This window comes from Triticum dicoccoides, chromosome 7B (assembly GCF_002162155.2).
Source record: "Triticum dicoccoides isolate Atlit2015 ecotype Zavitan chromosome 7B, WEW_v2.0, whole genome shotgun sequence".
Classification (NCBI taxonomy): domain Eukaryota; kingdom Viridiplantae; phylum Streptophyta; class Magnoliopsida; order Poales; family Poaceae; genus Triticum; species Triticum dicoccoides.
Genome location: NC_041393.1, coordinates 715,196,249 through 715,220,026, shown reverse-complemented (window position 1 = coordinate 715,220,026; position 23,778 = coordinate 715,196,249). Strand labels below are relative to the sequence as shown.

The following is a 23,778-nucleotide window of genomic DNA, read 5'->3' as shown; positions in this document are numbered from 1 at the left end:
CCACACCAAGCCCACGCCGACCGGCAACAAGAAAATCGCGTTGCATCTGACGGACATCCCCCACCACCTCCTGGCGGAGATCTTCCTCAGGCTGCCCGACCCGGCCGACCTCGCCCGCACCTCCGCGGCCTGCTCCACCTTTCGCCAACTCGCCTCGACCGGTACTTTCTCCGCCGCTTCCGCTGCGTCCACGCACCACCACTCCTCGGCTTCCTCGACCGCGACGGGTTCCATCCAGCACTACCACCTCATCCCTCCGCACCCGCCGCCCGCGCGCTCGCCCTCGCCGCCGACTTTTCCTTCTCCTTCCTCCCCTCGCATTGCCGTTGGACTTTCCAGGACTGCCGCGACGGCCGCGTCCTCCTCCATTGCGGGCCAAAAACGGGCGAGGTGACCCCGATCTTCCGGGAGTTGGCAGTGTGCGACCCTTCGCGCCGGTGGTATCTCGTGCTCCCCCCAGTACCTGACAACCTAGCCGCTTCGGTAGGCAGATGTCGGTGCAAGCCTTCTCTCTTTCCCGTCGGCAACGATGAGGACGAAGCTGCTGCTGGTATCATTCCAAGTGATGTGGATGGCATACTGCGAAACTAAGCTGTCCGCCTTCGTGTTCTCGTCGAGCACCGGACAATGGAGAGCTGCTGCATCCAAGGCTTGGAGTGATTTGGCCCTTTGCAGCAGCGAGTCCGGCATGATGTCACAGGTCCACCCTCTTTTTCTCAGGCACCATTATGCTTATGGGTGCTTCTACTGGGACTGGACGCTGTTCTGGAGGAAAACATTGCTCATGCTTGACACAAGAAGGATGGGGTTCTCCATTGTTGTCCCCCCACCTGGAGAATGGAGAAAGGAAGGTTTTGCCGTTGTGGAGGCAGGGGAAGGCAGGCTTGGGATGTTTGGTTTCCATGGTCAACCTGCATCTGACCTTACCTATACCTTTGCACAGAACAAAGGCGAGAATCCCAGCCAGTGGCATATGGAGAAGATAATCTCACTAGATTCTGGTTACCGGTATTATGGAAGGTATTTGCTATTGACAAGGACAGCAGACATATCTCAAGAGAACCCACTCTTTGAATATTTTTCGATTGACGTCAAGACGTTGCATCTTCAGAGGGTTTATTCACATTATAACAGGCTTAAGTTTGCGGGGACACACATATATACCTACTTCCCGCCATCATTTTTCTCTTCAGACGCAAATCTGAAGTGGTAAACTTTCATTCGCATCCTAGTTAACTCCTTCCCTTCCTAATTATCACACGACTTGTTCATTGATTACTTTCTTGTTGCAATTGATGACTATTGTTTACTTGATTTAGTAGTGTCTAGTTTCTTGTGCTCGTGGGATAATTGCAAGCTCGGGAACATAATTGTGTTCCTTATTTTGTTTTCTTTTATTCACATTTATAATTTTATATCACAATGTTTTGTTAAGATAAACCTGCATAACTGCTGCTGTCACAAATAAGAACATGGGTCACTGCTCTAAATAAGAACAGCTTGTGCTCACAGGCAACTGAAATTTTATCTCAACATCCTGAAATCAGCCTCAAAAGATCAAGGGAATGCTTCTCATTGCACAAGCAACTGAAAACCTTCTTTATTCCTGTTAATCTCCAGCAATCTTTGAGCCTCATATCATGGTCATTCTACTAATCTCAAAGTAAACCATATGGGTGAGATGATTGACTGAAACTTATGGAGGTTTCAGGTGATCGTGTATTAGTAATTAATGATTTGGACACCCTGTTTTGTGCCTCAGTTTTCATACTGGGATGGTTTCTGTTGGTTCTTGCTACCAGCGCACCTAGTTTCTTTCTCAATTTAATTATAGCTTTGTTATACTGCTAGGTTTCTAGGTGTATATGAACTCCTGCAACATGAATGTGCCGATTCCCTAAGGCTAAGTTTTCCATGACTCATTTCTTTATTTTCAGGCCAGTATGGCTATGCGTTCCAACCTGTATTGCAATTTACAATGCTAAGCACACTAAAGTTGAGTGCTTGCAGTCACACATGTTTCAAATTCAGTTGAGGTGAATATTACCAATGTGAAAATATTGTTCTGCATATTCCCTGTGATACTACCTAACTACCTGTAGCTTGTTACTTTAAGCTCGTAAACTCTTCAGTATGCACAAATTGGTCTGAGAAGTTTCTGCGATGTCTGAGGTTTCTTTGTCTTATTTTTTCAGATTCGATCAAGTCATCGTCAGATCAGCTTTCCGAGTTTAAAGTGATAGTGGTTTCGATAGCGTGGAGTTTCTTGCTGTTGTGATCACCTTTTGGACAAGCTGGCGTGTGACAATCTACAGAAGTTCTCTTGGGAGTGGTCATCTTTACGTTGTTCTTGTTTTCATGCTACTTCTTAGCTTTGGGTTCTGTAACATGGATGAGGCTGCTCTCTGCCTACAATGCGACAGTGAGTTTCAGTCAACCAACAACTGTGGGTAAAGCTAGCTGCTGTATATTTACTGTTGGGGAACGTTGTAGAAAATAAAAAAATTCTACGCTTCACCAAGATCAATCTATGGAGTCATCTAGCAACGAGATAGAGGAGTGCATCTACATACCCTTGTAGATCATGCGGAAGCGTTCAAGAGAACGGGGTTGAGGGAGTCATACTCGTCGTGATCCAAATCACCGATGATCCTAGTGCCGAACGGACGGCACCTCCGCATTCAACACACGTACGGTTGGGGAAGACGTCTCCTCCTTGATCCAGCAAGGGGGGGGGGGAGAGGTTGATGGAGATCCAGCAGCACGACGGCGTGGTGGTGGAAGTAGCGGCGATCTCGGCAGGGCTTCGCCAAGCTCTACGAGAGGGAGAGGTGTTGCAGAGGGAGAGGGAGGCGCCAGGGACTTGGGTGCGGCTGCCCTCCCTTCCCCCTCTTTATATAGGGGCCAAGGGGGGGGGGAGCCGACCCCCTAGAGATTGGATCTCAAAGGGGGGGCGGCGGCCAAGGGGGGTGGCTTGCCCCCCAAGCCAAGTGGGGCGCCCCCACCCCTAGGGTTTCCAACCCTAGGCGCAGGGGGCAAGAGGGGCTCACCAGCCCACCAGGGGCTGGTTCCCTTCCCCACTTCAGCCCATAGGGCCCTCCGAGATAGGTGGCCCTACCCGGTGGACCCCCGGGACCCTTCTGGTGGTCCCGGTACAATACCGGTGACCCCCGAAACTTTCCCGATGGCCGAAACTGGACTTCCTATATATAATTCTTCACCTCCGGACCATTCCGGAACTCCACGTGATGTCCGGGATCTCATCCGGGACTCCGAACAACTTTTGAGTTACCGCATACTAGTATCTCTACAACCCTAGCGTCACCGAACCTTAAGTGTGTAGACCCTACGGGTTCGGGAGACATGCAGACATGACCGAGACGACTCTCCGGCCAATAACCAACATCGGGATCTGGATACCCATGTTGGCTCCCACATGTTCCACGATGATCTCATCGAATGAACCACGATGTCGAGGATTCAAGTAATCCCGTATACAATTCCCTTTGTCAATTGGTACGTTACTTGCCCGAGATTCGATCGTCGGTATCCTAATACCTCGTTCAATCTCGTTACTGGCAAGTCACTTTACTCGTACCGTAATGCATAATCCCGTGACCAACCACTTAGTCACTTTGAGCTCATTATGATGATGCATTACCGAGTGGGCCCAGAGATACCTCTCCGTCATACGGAGTGACAAATCCTAGTCTCGATCCGTATCAACCCAACAGACACTTTCGGAGATACCTGTAGTATACCTTTATAGTCACCCAGTTACGTTGTGACGTTTGGTACACCCAAAGCACTCCTACGGCATCCGGGAGTTACACGATCTCATGGTCTAAGGAAACGATACTTGACATTGGAAAAGCTCTAGCAAACAAACTACACGATCTTGTGTTATGCTTAGGATTGGGTCTCGTCCATCACATCATTCTCCCAATGATGTGATCCCGTTATCAATGACATCCAATGTCCATGGTCAGGAAACCGTGACCATCTATTGATAAACGAGCTAGTCAACTAGAGGCTTACTAGGGACATGTTGTGGTCTATGTATTCACACATGTATTATGATTTCCGGATAACACAATTATAGCATGAATAAAAGACAATTATCGTGAACGAGGAAATATAATAATAACCATTTTATTATTGCCTCTAGGGCATATTTCCAACAGTCTCCCACTTGCACTAGAGTTAATAATATAGTTACATTGTGATGAATCGAACACCCATAGGTTTCTGGTGTTGATCATGTTTTGCTCACAGAAGAGGTTTAGTCAACGGATCTGCGACATTCAGATCCGTATGCACTTTGCAAATATCTATGTCTCCATCTTGAACATTTTCATGAATGGAGTTGAAGCGACGCTTGATGTGCCTGGTCTTCTTGTGAAACCTGGGCTCCTTGGCAAGGTCAATAGCTCCAGTGTTGTCACAGAAGAGTGTGATCGGCCCCGACGCATTGGGTATGACTCCTAGGTCGGTGATGAACTCCTTTACCCATATTGCTTCATGCGCTGCATTCAAGGCTGCCATGTATTCCGCTTCACATGTAGATCCCATCACGACGCTTTGCCTGCAACTACACCAGCTTACTGCCCCACCATTCAAAATATACAAGTATCCGGTTTGTGACTTAGAGTCATCCAGATTTGTGTCGAAGCTAGCGTCGACGTAACCCTTTATGACGAGCTCTTCGTCACCTCCGTATACGAGAAACATATCCTTAGTCCTTTTCAGATACTTCAGGATGTTCTTGACCGCTGTCCAGTGTTTCATGCTGGGATTACTTTGGTACCTTCCTACCAAACTTACGGCAAGGTTTACATCAGGTCTAGTACACAGCATGGCATACATGATAGACCCTATGGCCGAGGCATAGGGGACGACACTCATCTTTTCTCTATCTTCTGCCGTGGTCGGACATTAAGCCGAGCTCAATTTCACACCTTGCAACACAGGCAAGAACCCCTTTTTGGACTGATCCATATTGAACTTCTTCAATATCTTATCAAGGTATGTGCTTTGTGAAAGACCTATGAGGCGTCTCGATCTATCTCTATAGATCTTGATGCCTAATATGTAAGCAGCTTCTCCAAGGTCCTTCATTGAAAAACACTTATTCAAGTAGGCCTTTATGCTTTCCAAAAGTTCTATATCATTTCCCATCAATAGTATGTCATCCACATATAATATGAGAAATGCTACAGAGCTCCCACTCACTTTCTTGTAAATGCAGGCTTCTCCATAAGTCTGCATAAACCCAAACGCTTTGATCATTTCATTAAAGCAAATGTTCCAACTCCGAGATGCTTGCACCAGCCCATAGATGGAGCGCTGGAGCATGCATACCTTGTTAGCATTCTTAGGATCGACAAAACCTCCGGGCTGCATCATATACAGTTCTTCCTTAAGATGGCCGTTAAGGAATGCCATTTTGACGTCCATTTGCCATATCTCATAATCATAGTATGCAACAATTGCTAACATGATTCGGACGAACTTCAGCTTCGCTACGGGAGAGAAAGTCTCATCGTAGTCAACCCCTTGAACTTGTCGATAACCCTTAGCGACAAGTCGAGCTTTATAGATGGTAATATTACCATCCGTGTCCGTCTTCTTCTTAAAGATCCATTTGTTTTCTATCGCTCGCCGATCATCGGGCAAGTCTGTCAAAGTCCGTACTTTGTTGTCATACATGGATCCTATCTCGGATTGCATGGCTTCAAGCCATTTGTTGGAATCTGGGCCCGCCATTGCTTCTTCATAGTTCGAAGGTTCACCGTTGTCTAACAACATGATTTCCAGGACAGGGTTGCCATACCACTCTGGTGTGGAACGTGTCCTCGTGCACCTACGAAGTTCAGTAGTAACTTGATCCGAAGTACCTTGATCTTCATCATTAGTTTCCTCTCTAGTCAGTGCAGGCACCACAGGAACATCTTCCTGAGCTGCGCTACTTTCCGGTTCAAGAGGTAGTACTTCATCAAGTTCCACTTTCCTCCCACTTACTTCTTTCGAGAGAAACTCCTTCTCCAGAAAGGACCCGTTCTTGGCAACAAAGATCTTGCCTTCGGATCTGAGGTAGAAGGTATACCCAATGGTTTCCTTAGGGTATCCTATGAAGATGCATTTTTCCGACTTGGGTTCGAGCTTTTCAGGTTGAAGTTTCTTGACATAAGCATCGCATCCCCAAACTTTTAGAAACGACAGCTTAGGTTTCTTCCCAAACCATAATTTATACGGTGTCATCTCAACGGATTTAGACGGTGCCCTATTTAAAGTGAATGTAGCTGTCTCTAGAGCGTATCCCCAAAATGATAGCGGTAAATCGGTGAGTGACATCATAGATCGCACCATATCCAATAGAGTGCGATTACGACGTTCGGACACACCGTTACGCTGAGGTGTTCCAGGCGGCGTGAGTTGTGAAACGATTCCACATTTCCTTAAGTGCATACCAAATTTGTGACTTAAATATTCTCCCCCACGATCTGATCGTAAGAACTTTATCTTTCGGTCATGTTGATTCTCTACCTCATTCTGAAATTCCTTGAACTTTTCAAAGGTCTCAGACTTGTGTTTCATCAAGTAGACATACCCATATCTACTCAAGTCGTCAGTGAGAGTGAGAACATAACGATATCCTCCGCGAGCCTCAACACTCATTGGACCGCACACATCAGTATGTATGATATCCAATAAATTGGTTGCTCGCTCCATTGTTCCGAAGAACGGAGTCTTGGTCATTTTTCCCATAAGGCATGGTTCGCACGTGTCAAATGATTCGTAATCAAGAGACTCCAAAAGTCCATCAGCATGGAGCTTCTTCATGCGTTTGACACCAATGTGACCAAGGCGGCAGTGCCACAAGTATGTGGGACTATCGTTATCAACTTTACATCTTTTGGTATTCACACTATGAATATGTGTAAAATCACGTTCGAGATTCATTAAGAATAAACCATTGACCAGCGGGGCATGACCATAAAACATATCTCTCATATAAATAGAACAACCATTATTCTCGGATTTAAATGAGTAGCCATCTCGCATTAAACGAGATCCAGATACAATGTTCATGCTCAAAGCTGGCACTAAATAACAATTATTGAGGTTTAAAACTAATCCCATAGGTAAATGTAGAGGTAGCGTGTCGACGACGATCACATCGACCTTGGAACCATTCCCGACGCGCATCGTCACCTCGTCCTTCGCCAGTCTCCGCTTATTCCGCAGCTCCTGCTTTGAGTTACAAATATGAGCAACCGCACCGGTATCAAATACCCAGGAGATACTACGAGTACTGGTAAGGTACACATCAGTTACATGTATATCACATATACCTTTAGTGTTGCCGGCCTTCTTGTTCGCTAAGTATTTGGGGCAGTTTCGCTTCCAGTATCCCTTTCCCTTGCAATAAAAGCACTCAGTCTCAGGTTTGGGTCCATTCTTTAGCTTCTTCCTGGTAGCTGGCTTACCGGGCGCGGCAACTCCCTTGCTGTCCTTTTTGAAGTTCTTCTTACCCTTGCCTTTCTTGAAACTAGTGGTTTTATTGACCATCAACACTTGATGTTCCTTTTTGATTTCCACCTCTGCTGATTTCAGCATTGAAAATACTTTAGGAATTGTTTTCACCATCCCCTGCATATTGTAGTTTATCACAAAGCTCTTGTAGCTAGGTGGGAGCGACTGAAGGATTCTGTCAATGACCGCCTCATCCGGGAGGTTAATCTCCAGCTGGGACAAGCGGTTGTGCAACCCAGACATTTTGAGTATGTGCTTACTAACATAACTATTTTCCTCCATCTTACAACTGTAGAACTTGTCGGAGACTTCATATCTCTCGACCCGGGCATGAGCTTGGAAAACCATTTTCAGCTCTTCGAACATCTCATATGCTCCGTGTTGCTCAAAACACTTTTGGAGCCCCGGTTCTAAGCTGTAAAGCATGCCGCACTGAACGAGGGAGTAATCATCAGCACGTGACTGCCAAGCGTTCATAATGTCTTGGTTCTCTGGGATGGGTGCTTCACCTAGCGGTCCTTCTAGGACATATGCTTTCTTGGCAGCTATGAGGATGATCCTCAGGTTCCGGACCCAGTCCGAATAGTTGTTGACATCATCTTTCAGCTTGGTTTTCTCTAGGAACGCGTTGAAGTTGAGGTTGACATGAGCGTTGGCCATTTGATCTACAAGACATTTTGCAAAGGTTTTTATAATAAGTTCATGATAATTAAGTTCATCTAATCAAATTATTTAATGAACTCCCACTCAGATTAGACATCCCTCTAGTCATCTAAGTGATACATGATCCGACTCAACTAGACCGTGTCCGATCATCACGTGAGACGGACTAGTCATCATCGGTGAACATCTCCATGTTGATCATATCTTCCATACGACTCATGTTCGACCTTTCGGTCTCTTGTGTTCCGAGGCCATGTCTGTACATGCTAGGCTCGTCAAGTGAACCTAAGTGTTTTGCATGTGTAAATCTTTCTTACACCCGTCGTATGTGAACGTTAGAATCTATCACACCCGATCATCACGTGGTGCTTCGAAACAACGAAATTTCGCAACGGTGCACAGTTAGGGGAACACTTTCTTGAAATTACTATAAGGGATCATCTTATTTACTACCGTCATACTAAGCAAATAAGAAGCAAAACATGATAAACATCACATGCAATCAAATAGTGACATGATATGGCCAATATCATATTGCTCCTTTGATCTCCATCTTCGGGGCGCCATGATCATCTTCGTCACCGGCATGACACCATGATCTCCATCATTGTGTCTTCATGAAGCTGTCACGCCAATGATTACTTCTACTTCTATGGCTAACTTGTTTAGAAACAAAGTAAAGTAATTTACATGGCGTTATTCAATGACACACAGGTCATACAAAAATAAAGACAACTCCTATGGCTCCTGCCGGTTGTCATACTCATCGACATGCAAGTCGTGATTCCTATTATAAGAACATGATCAATCTCATACATCACATATATTTCATTCATCACATCCTTTTGGCCATATCACATCACAAGGCATATGCTGCAAAAACAAGTTAGATGTCCTTTAATTGTTGTTGCATGTTTTTACGTGGCTTCTATAGGTTTCTAGCAAGGACGTTTCTTACCTACGTAAAACCACAACGTGATATGCCAATTTCTATTTATCCTTCATAAGGACCCTTTTCATCGAATCCGCTCCAACTAAAGTGGGAGAGACAGACACCCGCTAGCCACCTTATGCAACTAGTGCATGTCAGTCGGTGGAACCTGTCTCACGTAAGCGTACGTGTAAGGTCGGTCCGGGCCGCTTCATCCCACGATGCCGCCGAAGCAAGATAAGACTAGTAGTGGCAAGAAAATTGACAACATCTACGCCCACAACAAGTTTGTGTTCTACTCGTGCATAGAAACTACGCATAGACCTAGCTCATGATGCCACTGTTGGGGAATGTTGCAGAAAATAAAAAAATTCTACGCTTCACCAAGATCAATCTATGGAGTCATCTAGCAACGAGATAGAGGAGTGCATCTACATACCGTTGTAGATCGTGCGGAAGCGTTCAAGAGAACAGGGTTGAGGGAGTCGTACTCGTCGTGATCCAAATCACCGATGATCCTAGTGCTGAACGGACGGCACCTCCGCGTTCAACACACGTACGGTTGGGGAAGACGTCTACTCCTTCTTGATCCAGCAAGGGGGAGGGAGAGGTTGATGGAGATCCAGCAGCACGACGGCGTGGTGGTGGAAGTAGCGGCGATCTCGGCAGGGCTTCGCCAAGCTCTACGAGAGGGAAAGGTGTTGCAGAGGGAGAGGGAGGCGCCAGGGACTTGGGTGCAGCTGCCCTCCCTCCCCCCTCTTTATATAGGGGCCAAGGGGGGGCGCCGCCCCCCTAGAGATTGGATCTCAAAGGGGGGGGGGCCAAGGGGGGTGGCTTGCCCCCCAAGCCAAGTGGGGCGCCCCCCACCCCTAGGGTTTCTAACCCTAGGCGCAGGGTGGGCAAGGGGGGGTGCACCAGCCCACCAGGGGCTGGTTCCCTTCACCACTTCAGCCCATAGGGCCCTCCGAGATAGGTGGCCCCACCCGGTGGACCCCCGGGACCCTTCCGGTGGTCCCGGTACAATACCGGTGACCCCCGAAACTTTCCCGATGGCCGAAACTGGACTTCCTATATATAATTCTTCACCTCCGGACCATTCCGAAACTCCTCGTGACGTCCGGGATCTCATCCGGGACTCCGAACAACTTTCGGGTTACCGCATACTAGTATCTCTACAACCCTAGCGTCACCGAGCTTTAAGTGTGTAGACCCTACGGGTTCAGGAGACATGCAGACATGACCGAGACGACTCTCCGGCCAATAACCAACAGCGGGATCTGGATACCCATGTTGGCTCCCACATGTTCCACGATGATCTCATCGAATGAACCACGATGTCGAGGATTCAAGTAATCCCGTATACAATTCCCTTTGTCAATCGGTACGTTACTTGCCCGAGATTCGATCGTCGGTATCCTAATACCTCGTTCAATCTCGTTACTGGCAAGTCACTTTACTCGTACCGTAATGCATAATCCCGTGACCAACCACTTAGTCACTTTGAGCTCATTATGATGATGCATTACCGAGTGGGCCCAGAGATACCTCTCCGTCATACGGAGTGACAAATCCTAGTCTCGATCCGTATCAACCCAACAGACACTTTCGGAGATACCTGTAGTATACCTTTATAGTCACCCAGTTACGTTGTGACGTTTGGTACACCCAAAGCACTCCTACGGCATCCGGGAGTTACACGATCTCATGGTCTAAGGAAACGATACTTGACATTGGAAAAGCTCTAGCAAACAAACTACACGATCTTGTGCTATGCTTAGGATTGGGTCTCGTCCATCACATCATTCTCCCAATGATGTGATCCCGTTATCAATGACATCCAATGTCCATGGTCAGGAAACCGTGACCATCTATTGATAAACGAGCTAGTCAACTAGAGGCTCACTAGGGACATGTTGTGGTCTATGTATTCACACATGTATTATGATTTCCAGATAACACAATTATAGCATGAATAAAAGACAATTATCATGAACGAGGAAATATAATAATAACCATTTTATTATTGCCTCTAGGGCATATTTCCAACATTTACAAGGCACATCTTTTTTCTCAACTATTAGAGTTTGTTATTATAGCAAATGAAATCTGACAAATGGCAAAACTATTGTACCAACATAACTGAAACATGCCCACACCATAACACATGTCTCAATCATGGTAAGAGTACACAATGCCTGGGGGTGGCCAGCGCATGGCTGACAGTGATTTGTTGCCTCGGAGATGCAGAAACAAACGGTTATATATTGATCGTGTCTAGGCTTTTCCTTTCCTCTTTTCATTCATTTGTTCGTCACACAATGCACAAGTAATTATCTTAATGCAAGCTTACTCTGTTTCGGGCGAACAATGCATACTTTCTTTTCTTCTGAGCAAAAAACAAATATATAGGCAGAGAAAACAAGTAATTATCTTAATTGTTTTGTATTCTTCTGATACTGGGTTTTCTGCATCTGCTACCTTGGCGTTTCTGCCATGCATCTTCCTTTCTGGGGAGTTCTCCCCTACTTCCATCCATCAGTAATGCCCACAAATTATAAAAATGTGCATAGCAAAGGTGATCCACTGTCATTGTGGCTGCAACCTGTACATCAGGAAGAAAGAAATTCTTCACATTTTATCAGCAAGTGACTTATGTATGGTAAATGACTGAACTGCAGAAATTTTCTTAGACATTGTTGCAAACCATTTGGATTTGGGGACCGTTTAAAATGGGGAGAGGACAGTTGTTTGGAACGTTTCTGGTCTGGTAATGCACCTTTTTTGCATTTTCGTTTCCCTACTCTTTTTTGTGAATGTGGTGATCCAGACATTCAAATTCCCGAAGCTTACTGCAATGGGAAGTTGGTGATGATGTCTTTCAGGACAAATTTTGGTGTAGGATCGAAGTACGCGAGCCTTAGAGTTCTCTTATAACTGAAATTGGAAATGTGCACCTAGCACCTGGATGTGAGTCTAGAGTCCCATCTCCCATGTTGAAGCCGGTGAATTAGTTGGATTTCTGCTCTCCTGGTGTGGTATATCTGGATTTTGTCTAAATGGTGTGGCGGTTATCGTCTCCGATGGCATCATCTGTGTACGAGGGAGTGAATGTGACCATGAATTTCAATCAACCAACAACCGTGGTAGAGCGTATATTTCCATGTCACATTTTGTCTTAACTAGAGTATTTGTTATTAGAGTTACTGAAAATGATTGAGTGCCCCTAATTTTCATTTTTGAGGGTGAATAAAAGAGAGCTTTATTAGTAGTAGGAAACAAGTTGGTGCATAGCGACCATAACATCACCAGCAGTAAATTCTGGCACATGGAACTCCCATTTTACCCTACCAGAGTCTGCAGGTTTAATTCCAAATTTAGTTGAGCCTTGTTTGTTTGTCAAACTCCAAGTTGAGGCAGACAGACAACTAGCCGCAACTGGAGAAGCACGCACAGTGGGTTGTGGATCCTTTCGTCTCAACTGGGCATCAGTTTCCACAAGTTGAGAGCCTCTAAATCCACCACTGTCAATTCCTCAGCCAAGTTCAGGCGCATAGTATTTCATACTGTACGAAGATGGGCATACTACAAGGCAGCGACGGTGATTCTCAGGCGCACCACTGCTTTGCAGAGTACGCCTGCCTGACCAACTCAATGTGCATCACCGATCTCTATGCGCACCACTGGAATGGCTCAATCTGTTGCCAAATTGGACCACCGATCTCTATATATCGCATTCTTCTTCTTGAGTAATGTAAGGCATCCAGGCTGCATCCGCGGAACTTAAGTTCTTGCTAGTTCTTTGGGCTGTCGTTATCTCTCTCTTTCTCTCTCTCAAAAAAGAAAAAGAAAAATCTAGGGGAAAGAAAGAAGTGATGGGCCCCCAGCCCAGCCCAATGAGCGCGTATGATGGAAGAGGCCGGTCAGGAGATGAGGCCTGACTGCGAGCCGAGTGTTCGCCTCGAAATATATACGCCAGGCGCCACTGCCTTGTCCCATTTCCATTCAGATCAAGCGAGAGAGATAGGGAAATCCCCACTTCACCAAGCCCTTTATGTTTGCTGTTTTCTAGTAAATAGATGAAAATCATTTTAATAGTTAGTTCAAAAAAATGTTTGCATTTTTCTGAAAAAAAGACTTATTTTTTCTAATTTTTTCACATTTTCACAAAATGGCCCTGAAACTTTTTCAAAAACATTCCCAAATTTTTAAAAAATATCCACGCTTAAAACATATTGTAAATATGTTCCTGAAATTTTAAAAGTTGTTCGTGTTTCCAATATCTTTACTAAATTTAAAGAATGACTGCACTTAAAAATATTTAAAATTTTAGAAAGGAACTTGTTTTCAAAGAATTGAGTTTTCAATAAATGTTCCTAAACTTTGATTTAAAAAATCACGTTTAAAAATATTCACAATTTCAAAAAGTGTTCATGTTTTGAAAATATGTGAATGACGCTGGAATTGGGAGAAAATCCCAACCAAATTCCAAATGTGATTTTTCTTTCCGAGAAAGATGACTGTCTTAACAAAGCTAGTGTGAAATATCTCTCTGTCTCTCAAAACAAAAGAGAAAAAACAAGCTAGTGGAAAAGAAAGAAGTGATGGGGGCCCAGCCCAGCCCAATGAACGAATAAGATGGAAGAGGGCGGTCCGGAGACGAGGCCCGACTCTGACCGGAGGTTCGCCTGGAAATATATACGCTTCCGCCGGCCGATGCCTTGTGCCCTTGTCCCGTTTTCGTTCAGAAGAAGATCCAGCGAAAGAGACAGAGAAATCCACAACAACCAGGAGAGGAGAGAGGCGGAGCAGATCCGGCGATGGCCGCCGACAAGATGCCGTTCGCCATGCCGATGGCCAGACCGGAGCAGGAGGCGCCGGTCGTCCTCAAGGCCAAGGCGAAGAAGGCCAAGCCGGAGGAGGCGACGATCAAGGCTAACGTGGAGGTGGAGACCATCACGACGGAGGAGGGGCTCATCAAGTTCATGGAGCTGCTGGAGAAGGAGGCGGCGTTCCTCAAGGCCAAGGCGGAGGCGGAGAAGGAGGCGGCGGGGTGTGGCTCCAAGAGAAAGCCGGTGTTGGAGCGGGACGAGGAGTTGGCGGCGTTCGTCGCGAGGATGGAATCCTTGAGGCCGTTATACGGGGAAGAGGACGTTTCAGACGGCTACAACTCGCAGGACGACGACCCCAACACCACCTTCGGCGACGTCATGGCGCAGTTGGAGCAGCAAATCCAGGCCAACAATGCTCGCTGGCCTTTCTTGGTGGGGGCCTAATCAAATCCCCTCAAGATGGTGATGGGGTCAGAAGGAGCTTCATCACACCAATGCTATGCCATTTACCAACCCTGTATCTATCCATCTATCTATCCATCTATCTATATTTCTAGTTGATCCTGTGGACATATGTGGGATTGATCCACCTACCCTGATGCTATTGTTGCGCACCGATGCAGCAATGCAATGTGAGACTGATGATCTATCTAGTAGTAGTAGTATCTATATGTTAAATCTACTGATGTTATGCCCTTCGTATGTGATGATGCAATGTCTCTGATGATGCCAATGTGATGAGATTTCTCTTGAGCTTCTCTGTGCCCTGCTGGTTGCTTTACATTGTTATGTTGCCCATGTGATTTTGCTGGAGCAAGCAAACCCTGATGGTTAATTTAAGACCCTTTCAATTGCCAGCTTGAATGAATTACTATTTCTCTCCTAGTTTCCATGTCCACATCTACATCAAAGCAGTCACATAAGTATAGGTTTTGTTTGAAAATTTTATTATTGTGATCCAAGGTTCAACATCTCAGTTTTATCTACTACTCCCTCTCGATCCATGGTAGTTGTCGCTGATTTACTACAAAGTTGTACTAAATCACCGGCAATTATTTTGGATCCATTAATTCGTCTGAGATATGTGTTTGTTCCTGATGCAATGTGTCGTTCTCTCTGAGCTTCTCTCTGCTTGCTTCTCTCTGCAATATGGATGTGCTGCTCTGTGACTAAGACTCTGACTGTGACAAATGGTTCCCTAAAAAAAAAGAGTGTGACAAATGGAATTAACAGTTTGAATCAATCGGCAACTGTGGTAAAAGGTAGCTGAAGTATATTTCCATGTCAAGTTTTTTTCTTAGCTAGTACTAGCAAAAGGGCCCGTGCGTTGCACCGGGGGAACGAAATCACATGCCCCTAACCCAATAAGAATCGATCTTAGAAATAGTCATGTAATAAGAGTCAATCGGTACACCCACCACAGCTTCTGATCATAGCGTCTTAAACATAGTGGTACACTTAATTCAGAAGCCCCAACAACTACCAAGAAGGCAACCATCTCGTATGAGGTCTTCCACTGTGTTACAGGTGCCAAATTGTCTAGAAGGTTGCCATCTCACCACCAATGCCAAATGAAAAAGTTATTACACCGGCTTCACATCATATGGCACCGCCCAGACTGAAAGAAGGAACCCAGGTTTAGATAAAACGCTATATAAAATCATCACTTGAGCATCTCAAGCGAGTTCTTCGTCCGCCGAAAATTCCCTTTGTTCTCCAAATCAATTCTTCCCGTGGCTGAAACCACCACCCCATCATATTTTTATGTTTAGTCTATCACACATAGTTTAGTAGCACAGCATAGAGAAAAGCACAAATGTATTTAGAACTGAAAGTAAATATAAGAAGCATGACTATATTGTTGGAGATTATTAATCCAAGTCATATAGAAAATAGAGGTGTTGAAGCAGTCTGTACACAAAGTTGCAAACCCATCCGGATGAAGTAGTCTATAAGTTAGTTACGGATTGTAACGAGCTGACGTTAAAACTGAGACCAGAGCAGACACACAATTTCTCTCTGAAAAGAAAAAAAAATATGATTATTATAGCCGACTACATGAATTTATAAAAACAGAAGTGCAAAAAAAATATCAAGTTACAGGTGAATAAATTACAACTACAGATTTAATAGTCCTCCTCATGAGTCGATGACGAGTGCGAGAAGCAGGCTTCTCCCTGCCAGCACGACACATAACCTGCCTATAATTTCACCCTTGTTTTATATTTGATCTTTTAACCTATAAATACCCTACGTTCCACTAACTTGCATATTTTATAACGTTTTCTTATTTTATTTTATGCATATTCATTTCATCATGCCATTTATAATGCTTCACACCAAATTAAAAACTATGAAATTTTTCAGAAAATCATTTAATCTTTCCTTCCATTTTATACAATTGCTTTTCCAAATTCCTTTTTGAGCTTTTCAAAAAATCAAATGCCTTTTTATACTTCAAGTTTTGTCCCCAAACTTTCCCAATCACCATTTTATTACTTTACCAAGGTCCACCAAAATTTTCAACATATTTGGATACTTCTGAAACTTTGTCCTAGTTCTAACCTATCTGAATAAATCAAATGTGTTTGAATTTAAACCTTGTATTGCCCACTTCTAATTTTCTTGGAAGAAGCACATTTTTGCGAGTCCAGGAAAAGTAGCACCTTGCCAAAACCCCATTCCTAATCCTCTCTCTTTTTTACTCTTTATCTATTTATATTTAATAAACAGAGAAAATGTGAGAATTAGGGGGGTGAGAGAGAGGGAGTCAACAGCGCAGTATCTAAACCGGCCGCCCATTCGGCCTAAGGTCCAGCCCAGCCACACCTTAACGTAACCTAGCAATCCAATCTGTTCGAAAAAAAAGAAAGCAATCCAATCGATTCCTGGACAGCTTCGATTCCTTTCTCCTACCTCGCGACGTCAGGGGAGGCGCCCCACGCGCGCGCCCGATCCCCGGCACTGGCCGGTTCCGCCCCACCCCGGCGAGGTTGCGCCGCCGTCGGCCTCGCTCTTCCTCGCCTCACCTCAGTGCTCCTCCTCTCCTGCTTCATCGCGGCACCATGGCCGAGCCGCTCGCCTCTATCCCCATGACGCGCATGGTCACCACCGCCGCGGCTGTGCCCTGCACCGCGCCACCGCAGCCTCGTCTGACCTCATGTCGCCGCACCGCCCCTCCTTTCTCACTTCTCTCCCTCACCTCCCTGTCCCCTTTCTGCCCAGGAGCGGCGGATGCCATGGATCCGCCCGGGAAGCTGCACTCCGGCCTTCCTCGTCGTCACCGGCGACCCCCGCCTCGCCACCCGTCTCCGGATCAGCCTCCCCAGCCCCCGTCGTGCACGTATTCGGCCCCTGCAAGCTTCAGCCGCCGCCGCCGTTCTACATCAAGCAGCCCCAAAACGAGAGCAACGCAGGGTTGAATACTCAAAACCTCAAGGTTCTTTTTATAACAATGAAACGTTTTCTCGGAAATATCCACTTAAGAAGGTACTGCGGGTTAAATTACTGAAAAACACAAGGGCTTTTTTGCAAAAGGTGCGCGACGGTGAACCCGGAGACCCAATCCGTGCTTTATTATTAGGGAGAGATGAGAGTTGTGGTCTCGTTGAGGGTGAACGCAATACACTAGGCAGTAGTGGTGTATATGTTGTTCTAGTTTGCAAGCTACTCTGTAGCTTCAGTTAATGTGGCCATGAATTTAACAGTTTCAATCAACCAACAACTGTGGTAGAGCTAGCTAGCTGATGTATGTATATGTCCATGTCACATTTTGTCTCAACTATTTATTAGAGTTAGCATCTCACTGAGGATGAACACAATGCACGCTGATTGCAACCACTTAAGCCTTTGTTTTCTATTGAAAAAGAATGAGTGCCCCTAATTTTCTTTCTTGAGCGTGAAGCTAGAACTTTATTAGTAGGAAACAAAGCGCCCATGACATCACCAGCAATAAACTCTGGCACATCGAACTCCCGTTATACTACATCAGAGTCTACAGTTTTGATGCCAAATTTAGTTTAGTTAAGCCTTGTTTGTCTGTCGACCACCTGCAGACAGACAAGTCACAACCACGCAAGTCAGCTGTGATTGAGTTAATTGCAGAGAACTCGTGGGTGGAGAACCTCGTGGGTTTGAGCATGCAAGTGTCGAGGCACCTGGCCCAGGGCTGATTTTCGACGCAGGGTATCCACCCAGGGAATGGGCCGGGATCCCGGGAGGATCCCTCACTACCAAACGAGCCCTGAAGGGAGTGCCTGCCACATGTTTCAAATTTAGTTTACATAAATATTACCAATGTGATAATGCACGTATCTTCCTCTACCTAGGTACATATAATTTGATTCTTTTAGCTCGTAAATTGTTTGATATATGTCAATCCCCACCACCCTCATATGTTTTCACGACTCATCTGTTTATGTTCGCATGCATCTGTCCTGCTGTGTTTCCAATCTGTTTATGAATGATTGAATCCGCCAAAGAGAAGGGAATAGATGATCTCACTGGAAAAAGTTGCGTAACCCCCTCGTTTTTTGGCATGATTTCAAGATTTTGACCTGAATACAAGCGGTTTGATTTAAATCTTTTTTGGTATCTGAACGTTTGTCTTGTTTGCTCAGATTCAACGGAGTCTTAATCAGATCAGAGTTCTTGATTCGAATTGATCTTGTGAGCGCGATGTCAATAGTGTGGAAATCTCGCAGATGTGATTGTGTTGCCCCTGCAAGGTGGCAAATGACAATCTACAGAGCTCCTGCCCTTTGCGTCAAAAATAAAATAAAATCTACACAGCTCCACTTGGATGTGGGGTTATGCCTATGTTGTTCTTGTTTCATACTACGTCTAGCTTCGGTGAGTGTAATCATCGACGTGGTTCTTCCCTGTACACGATTTTGGTGATGAAATTAAGAGTCCATGTCAGTCTGCAACTGTGGTAAAGCTAGCTTGAGGATATATTTCCAAGTCAAATTTTTTCTTAACTTTTAGAGTTGCTATAATATCTGACAAGTGAGAAAAAGTTTCATGATGGATTTGATGGCTAAAAATATTTCACACTTGGACTGATGACCGGCCCTAGAACGCACGTGCAGAGAACATGTTGGACCAACAAAATTGAAACATGAAAACATACTGGAGGTGTCAAAGAAAGCTAGCTTAAGACTACACACTACACAATGCTTGGAGCCTGCAAGACTTGTTTCTACAGAGGCGCAGAAAGAAATGATATGAAGACATTGCCAGTTCCAGAGCGGAGGTATTATTGATGTGCTCATCGTTTCCTCTTTTTGTTCAGCTGTTGGCTTCTCTGTTCTGAAAGTAAATTAGTTGGATGCAAGCTCACTGTTTCTTTCCATTCGAACAAATCCTTTTCTTTTCCTTTGAACAGTAAACTGAAAAACAAAATTTTCTGTACAAGAGAAAGCTAAGCTTAGAGCACGTTTGGTTTGCAATTTTCCACCATTCGTCGCCTGATTGCATCGCTTACCGAAAACGTTACCGACTTTTTGTACGGCTGGGCCGGTTTCCATGGCTTGTTTACGCCGCTTTGCAAAGCTTGGTGTGTTCTACTAGCAGTCACCAATTTATGTACTCCTAAAGCGACATCTCGAGGGTGGGCGGCGAAAATCGGTGTGGATGGCGATGGTCAGCGGCGGGGAAGTGTCAGTAAGCATCAGTTGGATTCTCACTGAGAATGTTTGCATCACTTGCAGCAAATTTTTTGGGCATGATATCAAAAATAATTGCGCACCATACACCTATGGGGCATGTGTTGGACATGATATTCTTTTTCGCCCAAAGTGATCCATATGGCAATTTCCTTGGGACGCGGCTATTTTATATCATTTTGTTGGAGATGTCATAAGAATATATGAATGAGGAAGAAAATGGCACGAGTTGTTTGATATGCCCTCATTTTCAGTTTATAGGTACTGTGTGTATCTCTAAATTGTCGGTTTTATCAATGTAATATGAATTGTATATAGAAAACTATACCATCAGAACATATGACGTTTGAGTTTTCTCATTGTATATATTTAAATATATACTTTGTAGTATTACGTTTGTCAAATTACCGATACAGAATATGCATGAGCCTTATAAACAGAGAAGATGCAGTATGAAATTAGGGTAGGTGGATATGGAACCTTGAGCTAATCGCAGTAGTTAGCATAAAAAGCTTTCGTTGTCACACGAATGTGCACGCTGGTGTAGAAGGATCTCGGTAGAAATCCTAAATAAAGCTCAGTGATTTTAATGTTTTAGTCTATCTCTATCCCTAATTCCTAATAATAAAGTACGGATCGACTCCGTGGGCTCACCGTCACAATACGCTTTTTCTCGTGAATTTAGGCTTTCAGTTTTTTTCACCTATGTTATTTTCTACATCCGAGGTGGTACTATTTCTTCTTACCATCGAAATTTATTTATATCGTTTCGTCCGTCCAGCTTAGTATCACATGGGCCAGAAAATTTGCTATGGGCCGGTAGAAAAGTTGAACCTCACGACGGCCTGTTCTCTCCGAGTTTGCTCAACAGCACGGGCCCTCTCCTCTCCCCTCTTTAGTGGCCAAGGTTCCCTCTCGTTAGGTTTTTTTTCCTCTCGTCGCCACTAGCGATTGTTGAGATCTGTTTTCTTCTTCCCTCTCTGCTAGATCGGAGACCCGATCACCGGCCGATCTCCAGGTAGTCTCGGCTACCCCTCGTCTGGTTTTCAGTCCTCGCTCACAGGGGTGTGAAGCTTACATCCCTCGGTCGTTTTTCTGGTCGAGGGGATCGATCTATCTGCTTCGACAAACCATGGCAGATCGTGGTGCTCCGGCGGCCCCTGGATCAAAAGGAAAGGGCAAGCTGGAGGAGATGATGAAAGAGCTGGACCTGCAGGAAGATGACCTCGACGACGTCGTTTTTGAGGAGGATGACGCCCCGGCGGAGGAGGATCTCTGCTGGATGATCCTGGCTAGAGTCCACATGGATAAAGGGTTTAGCACCTATTGGTTCTTCCGCAACATGAGGACAGCCTGGGACCTTGCAAGGCCGGTGAAAATCAAAACCCTAGAGGACAACCTCTTCCAGATGCAATTCAACTGCCTTGGGGATTGGGAGAGAGTTACACAAGGGGGGCGTGGCACTTCCGGGGGAACCCGGTAGTCATTGCTCCATATGATGGATTCACAAAGCCAACTGAAATCGAGCTCTACAAGTTTGAGATCTGGGTCCGAATCATTGATCTGCCTATTGGGTACCATGGTAAAGTTAAGGCCCTAGCGGCCAAGATTGGCGAGTTTGTGGACTCCGAGACATCTTCCTTTGACTTTGAAGGGAACTTCTACAGAGTTAGGGTTCGTCTTGATGTGAGAAACCCTCTTAAGAAAGCAATATCTCTGATCCGTGGAGGAGAGAGGGTGATCTTCGCGATAAAGTACGAGCGGCTGCCTGACTGGTGCCAAGTCTGTGGCATGATGGGCCACGAGTTCAAGGAGCACGGGGACGGAATCCACCCCCCATCAGCTCTGACTTTCAAAAACTTGAGAGCGCCAGCAACCACTGCCTGGGGCACTCGTCGGCATAGCAGGAACCAGAAATCACATGCCCAAGGGGGTCCATCTGGTGCAAGTTCAAAGGAGGGACCCGAGGACCTAGAGGAGCAGCATGCTTCTGATATGGAGCTTTCTGATGGCAACCGGAAGCGATCTTCGCAGCAGGTTGTTGAACCCACTAGCCAGCTGGGATCTACGGGCCTGGAACTGGTTTTGGCAGCTAAAGCTAGTGGTGAAGCAACTCCAATGAGCCCTCCACCGAAGCAAGACCCTAAGAGGACCAAGATCAACCAGCAGGTTGAGAAGCAAGGCATGGCAGGTTTGAAGAAAAACACAGCAGCAGGAAAGATCAATGAAGCAAAATCGGCGGCGTCCTTCGGGGAGGACCGTCGAGCACAATGAGTCTGTTGTGCTGGAACTGTCGCGGGATAGGCAACGCCCCGACAGTTCAAGAGCTACGCGAACTCGCGATAAAGTTTGCCCCTAGAGTACTTTGCTTAGTGGAAACCTAGATTAGTGGGGTTAGAGCTGAAAACTTAAAGAGTACTCTAGGTTTTGATAACTCTTTTTCTGTTGACTCCTCTGGTAGGAGCGGAGGTTTAGTGATGTACTGGAATAATGAAATAAAGATGGAGAATTTGGGTTACTCGCAGTATCATATAGATATGAAAGTTTCTGAACTTGGTGGTGACCCGTGGAGGTTATCATGCTTTTACGGCGAAGCTCAAACAAATCTCCGACAGAGAACATGGGACACAATGAAGAATCTGGCAGCGCTCCAAAACCTGCCATGGGCATGTATAGGAGATTTTAACGAGGTTCTTCGCCACGACGAGCATGATGGCATAGGCACGAGAAGCCAAACACAGATGCAGGGCTCCCGGGATGCGGTGGATGCATGTGGCCTGATTGGCTTAAGATTTCAAGGCCGCAAGTGGACCTTCAAAAAGAAGGTGGCAGGTGGATCATTTACTAGGGTCAGGCTAGATAGAGCTTTCGGTTCAACCGAGTGGTGTGCACAATTCCTGCTGGCTGCCGTGGAGCATCTCACTGCTGCAACATCTGACCACTCGCCGATCCTGTTGCAGCTCACTCCAACTGTCGAAAAAGGACCGAGGCAAGGTTTAAATACGAATGCATGTGGGACACCCATCCAGGTTTGATCCCAACTGTCCAGAATGCATGGGAGGCGAACGGCCCCAATCTGGCGGCTGCGGAAGTGCGAGCTAACCTAGCTGCGTTATCAAATAATCTGGGCGAATGGAGCAAGTCATCTTTTGGCAGTGTAAAAGGAGAAATCAGACGGCTCAAGAGAGAGTTGGACAAACTCAGAAATGACCCACACAGGACGGGACCGACTCATGCTGAGATTAAGGTTAATGACAGGTTGATCGAGCTCTATCTTCGGGAAGAACTCATGTGGCGCCAAAGATCCCGCGTTCACTGGCTGTCTGAGGGTGACCGCAACACACACTTTTTTCATCTGAGAGCGTCTATGAGGAGGCGGAAAAATGTAATCAAATCGTTGCAAAAACAAGATGGGCAAGTTACGAAGGACCTCACGGAGATGCAGACTCTAGCACTGGAGTACTACAAAAATTTATATTGCTCAGAGGGGGTTCACGGCATGGAAGAGGTACTTCAACATGTCCCAGTCAAAGTAACAGCAGCCATGAACGATCAACTTCTCGCCCCATACACGGAGGGGAAGTCAGGAACGCTCTCTATCAAATGTTTCCCACTAAGGCCTGCTACCTCTTGAGCACTGCGTTGGATTTCCCCGAAGAGGAGAGGATGATGCAGCAAAGTAGCGTAAGTATTTCCCTCAGTTTTTGAGAACCAAGGTATCAATCCAGTAGGAGACCACGCATAAGTCCCTCGTACCTACACAAAACGATAGCTCCTCGCAACCAACGCGATTAGGGGTTGTCAATCCCTTCACGGTCACTTATGAGAGTGAGATCTGATAGAGATGATAAATAATATTTTTGGTATTTTTGGTATATAGATGCAAAGTGAAAAGTAAAAGGCAAAGTAAAAACAAAGCAAGTAATAAAGTAATGGAGATTGATATGATGAGAATAGACCCGGGGGCCATAGGTTTCACTAGTGGCTTCTCTCAAGAGCATAGATATTCTACGGTGGGTGAACAAATTACTGTTGAGCAATGAACAGAATTGATCATAGTTATGAGTATATCTAGGTATGATCATGTATATAGGCATCACGTCCAAGACAAGTAGATCGAAACGATTCTGCATCTACTACTATTACTCCACTC

General features: G+C 45.6%; 1 protein-coding gene across 1 annotated transcript; it reads left to right on the top strand.

Moving 5' to 3' along the window:
- Positions 1-238: 238 nt before the first annotated feature.
- LOC119342012 lies at positions 239-2,443 on the top strand. The gene is made up of 2 exons (XM_037613852.1): positions 239-1,209; positions 2,196-2,443. Coding segments are annotated over exons 1-2 (681 nt in total). The 5' UTR covers positions 239-529; the 3' UTR covers positions 2,197-2,443.
- Positions 2,444-23,778: the final 21,335 nt, after the last annotated feature.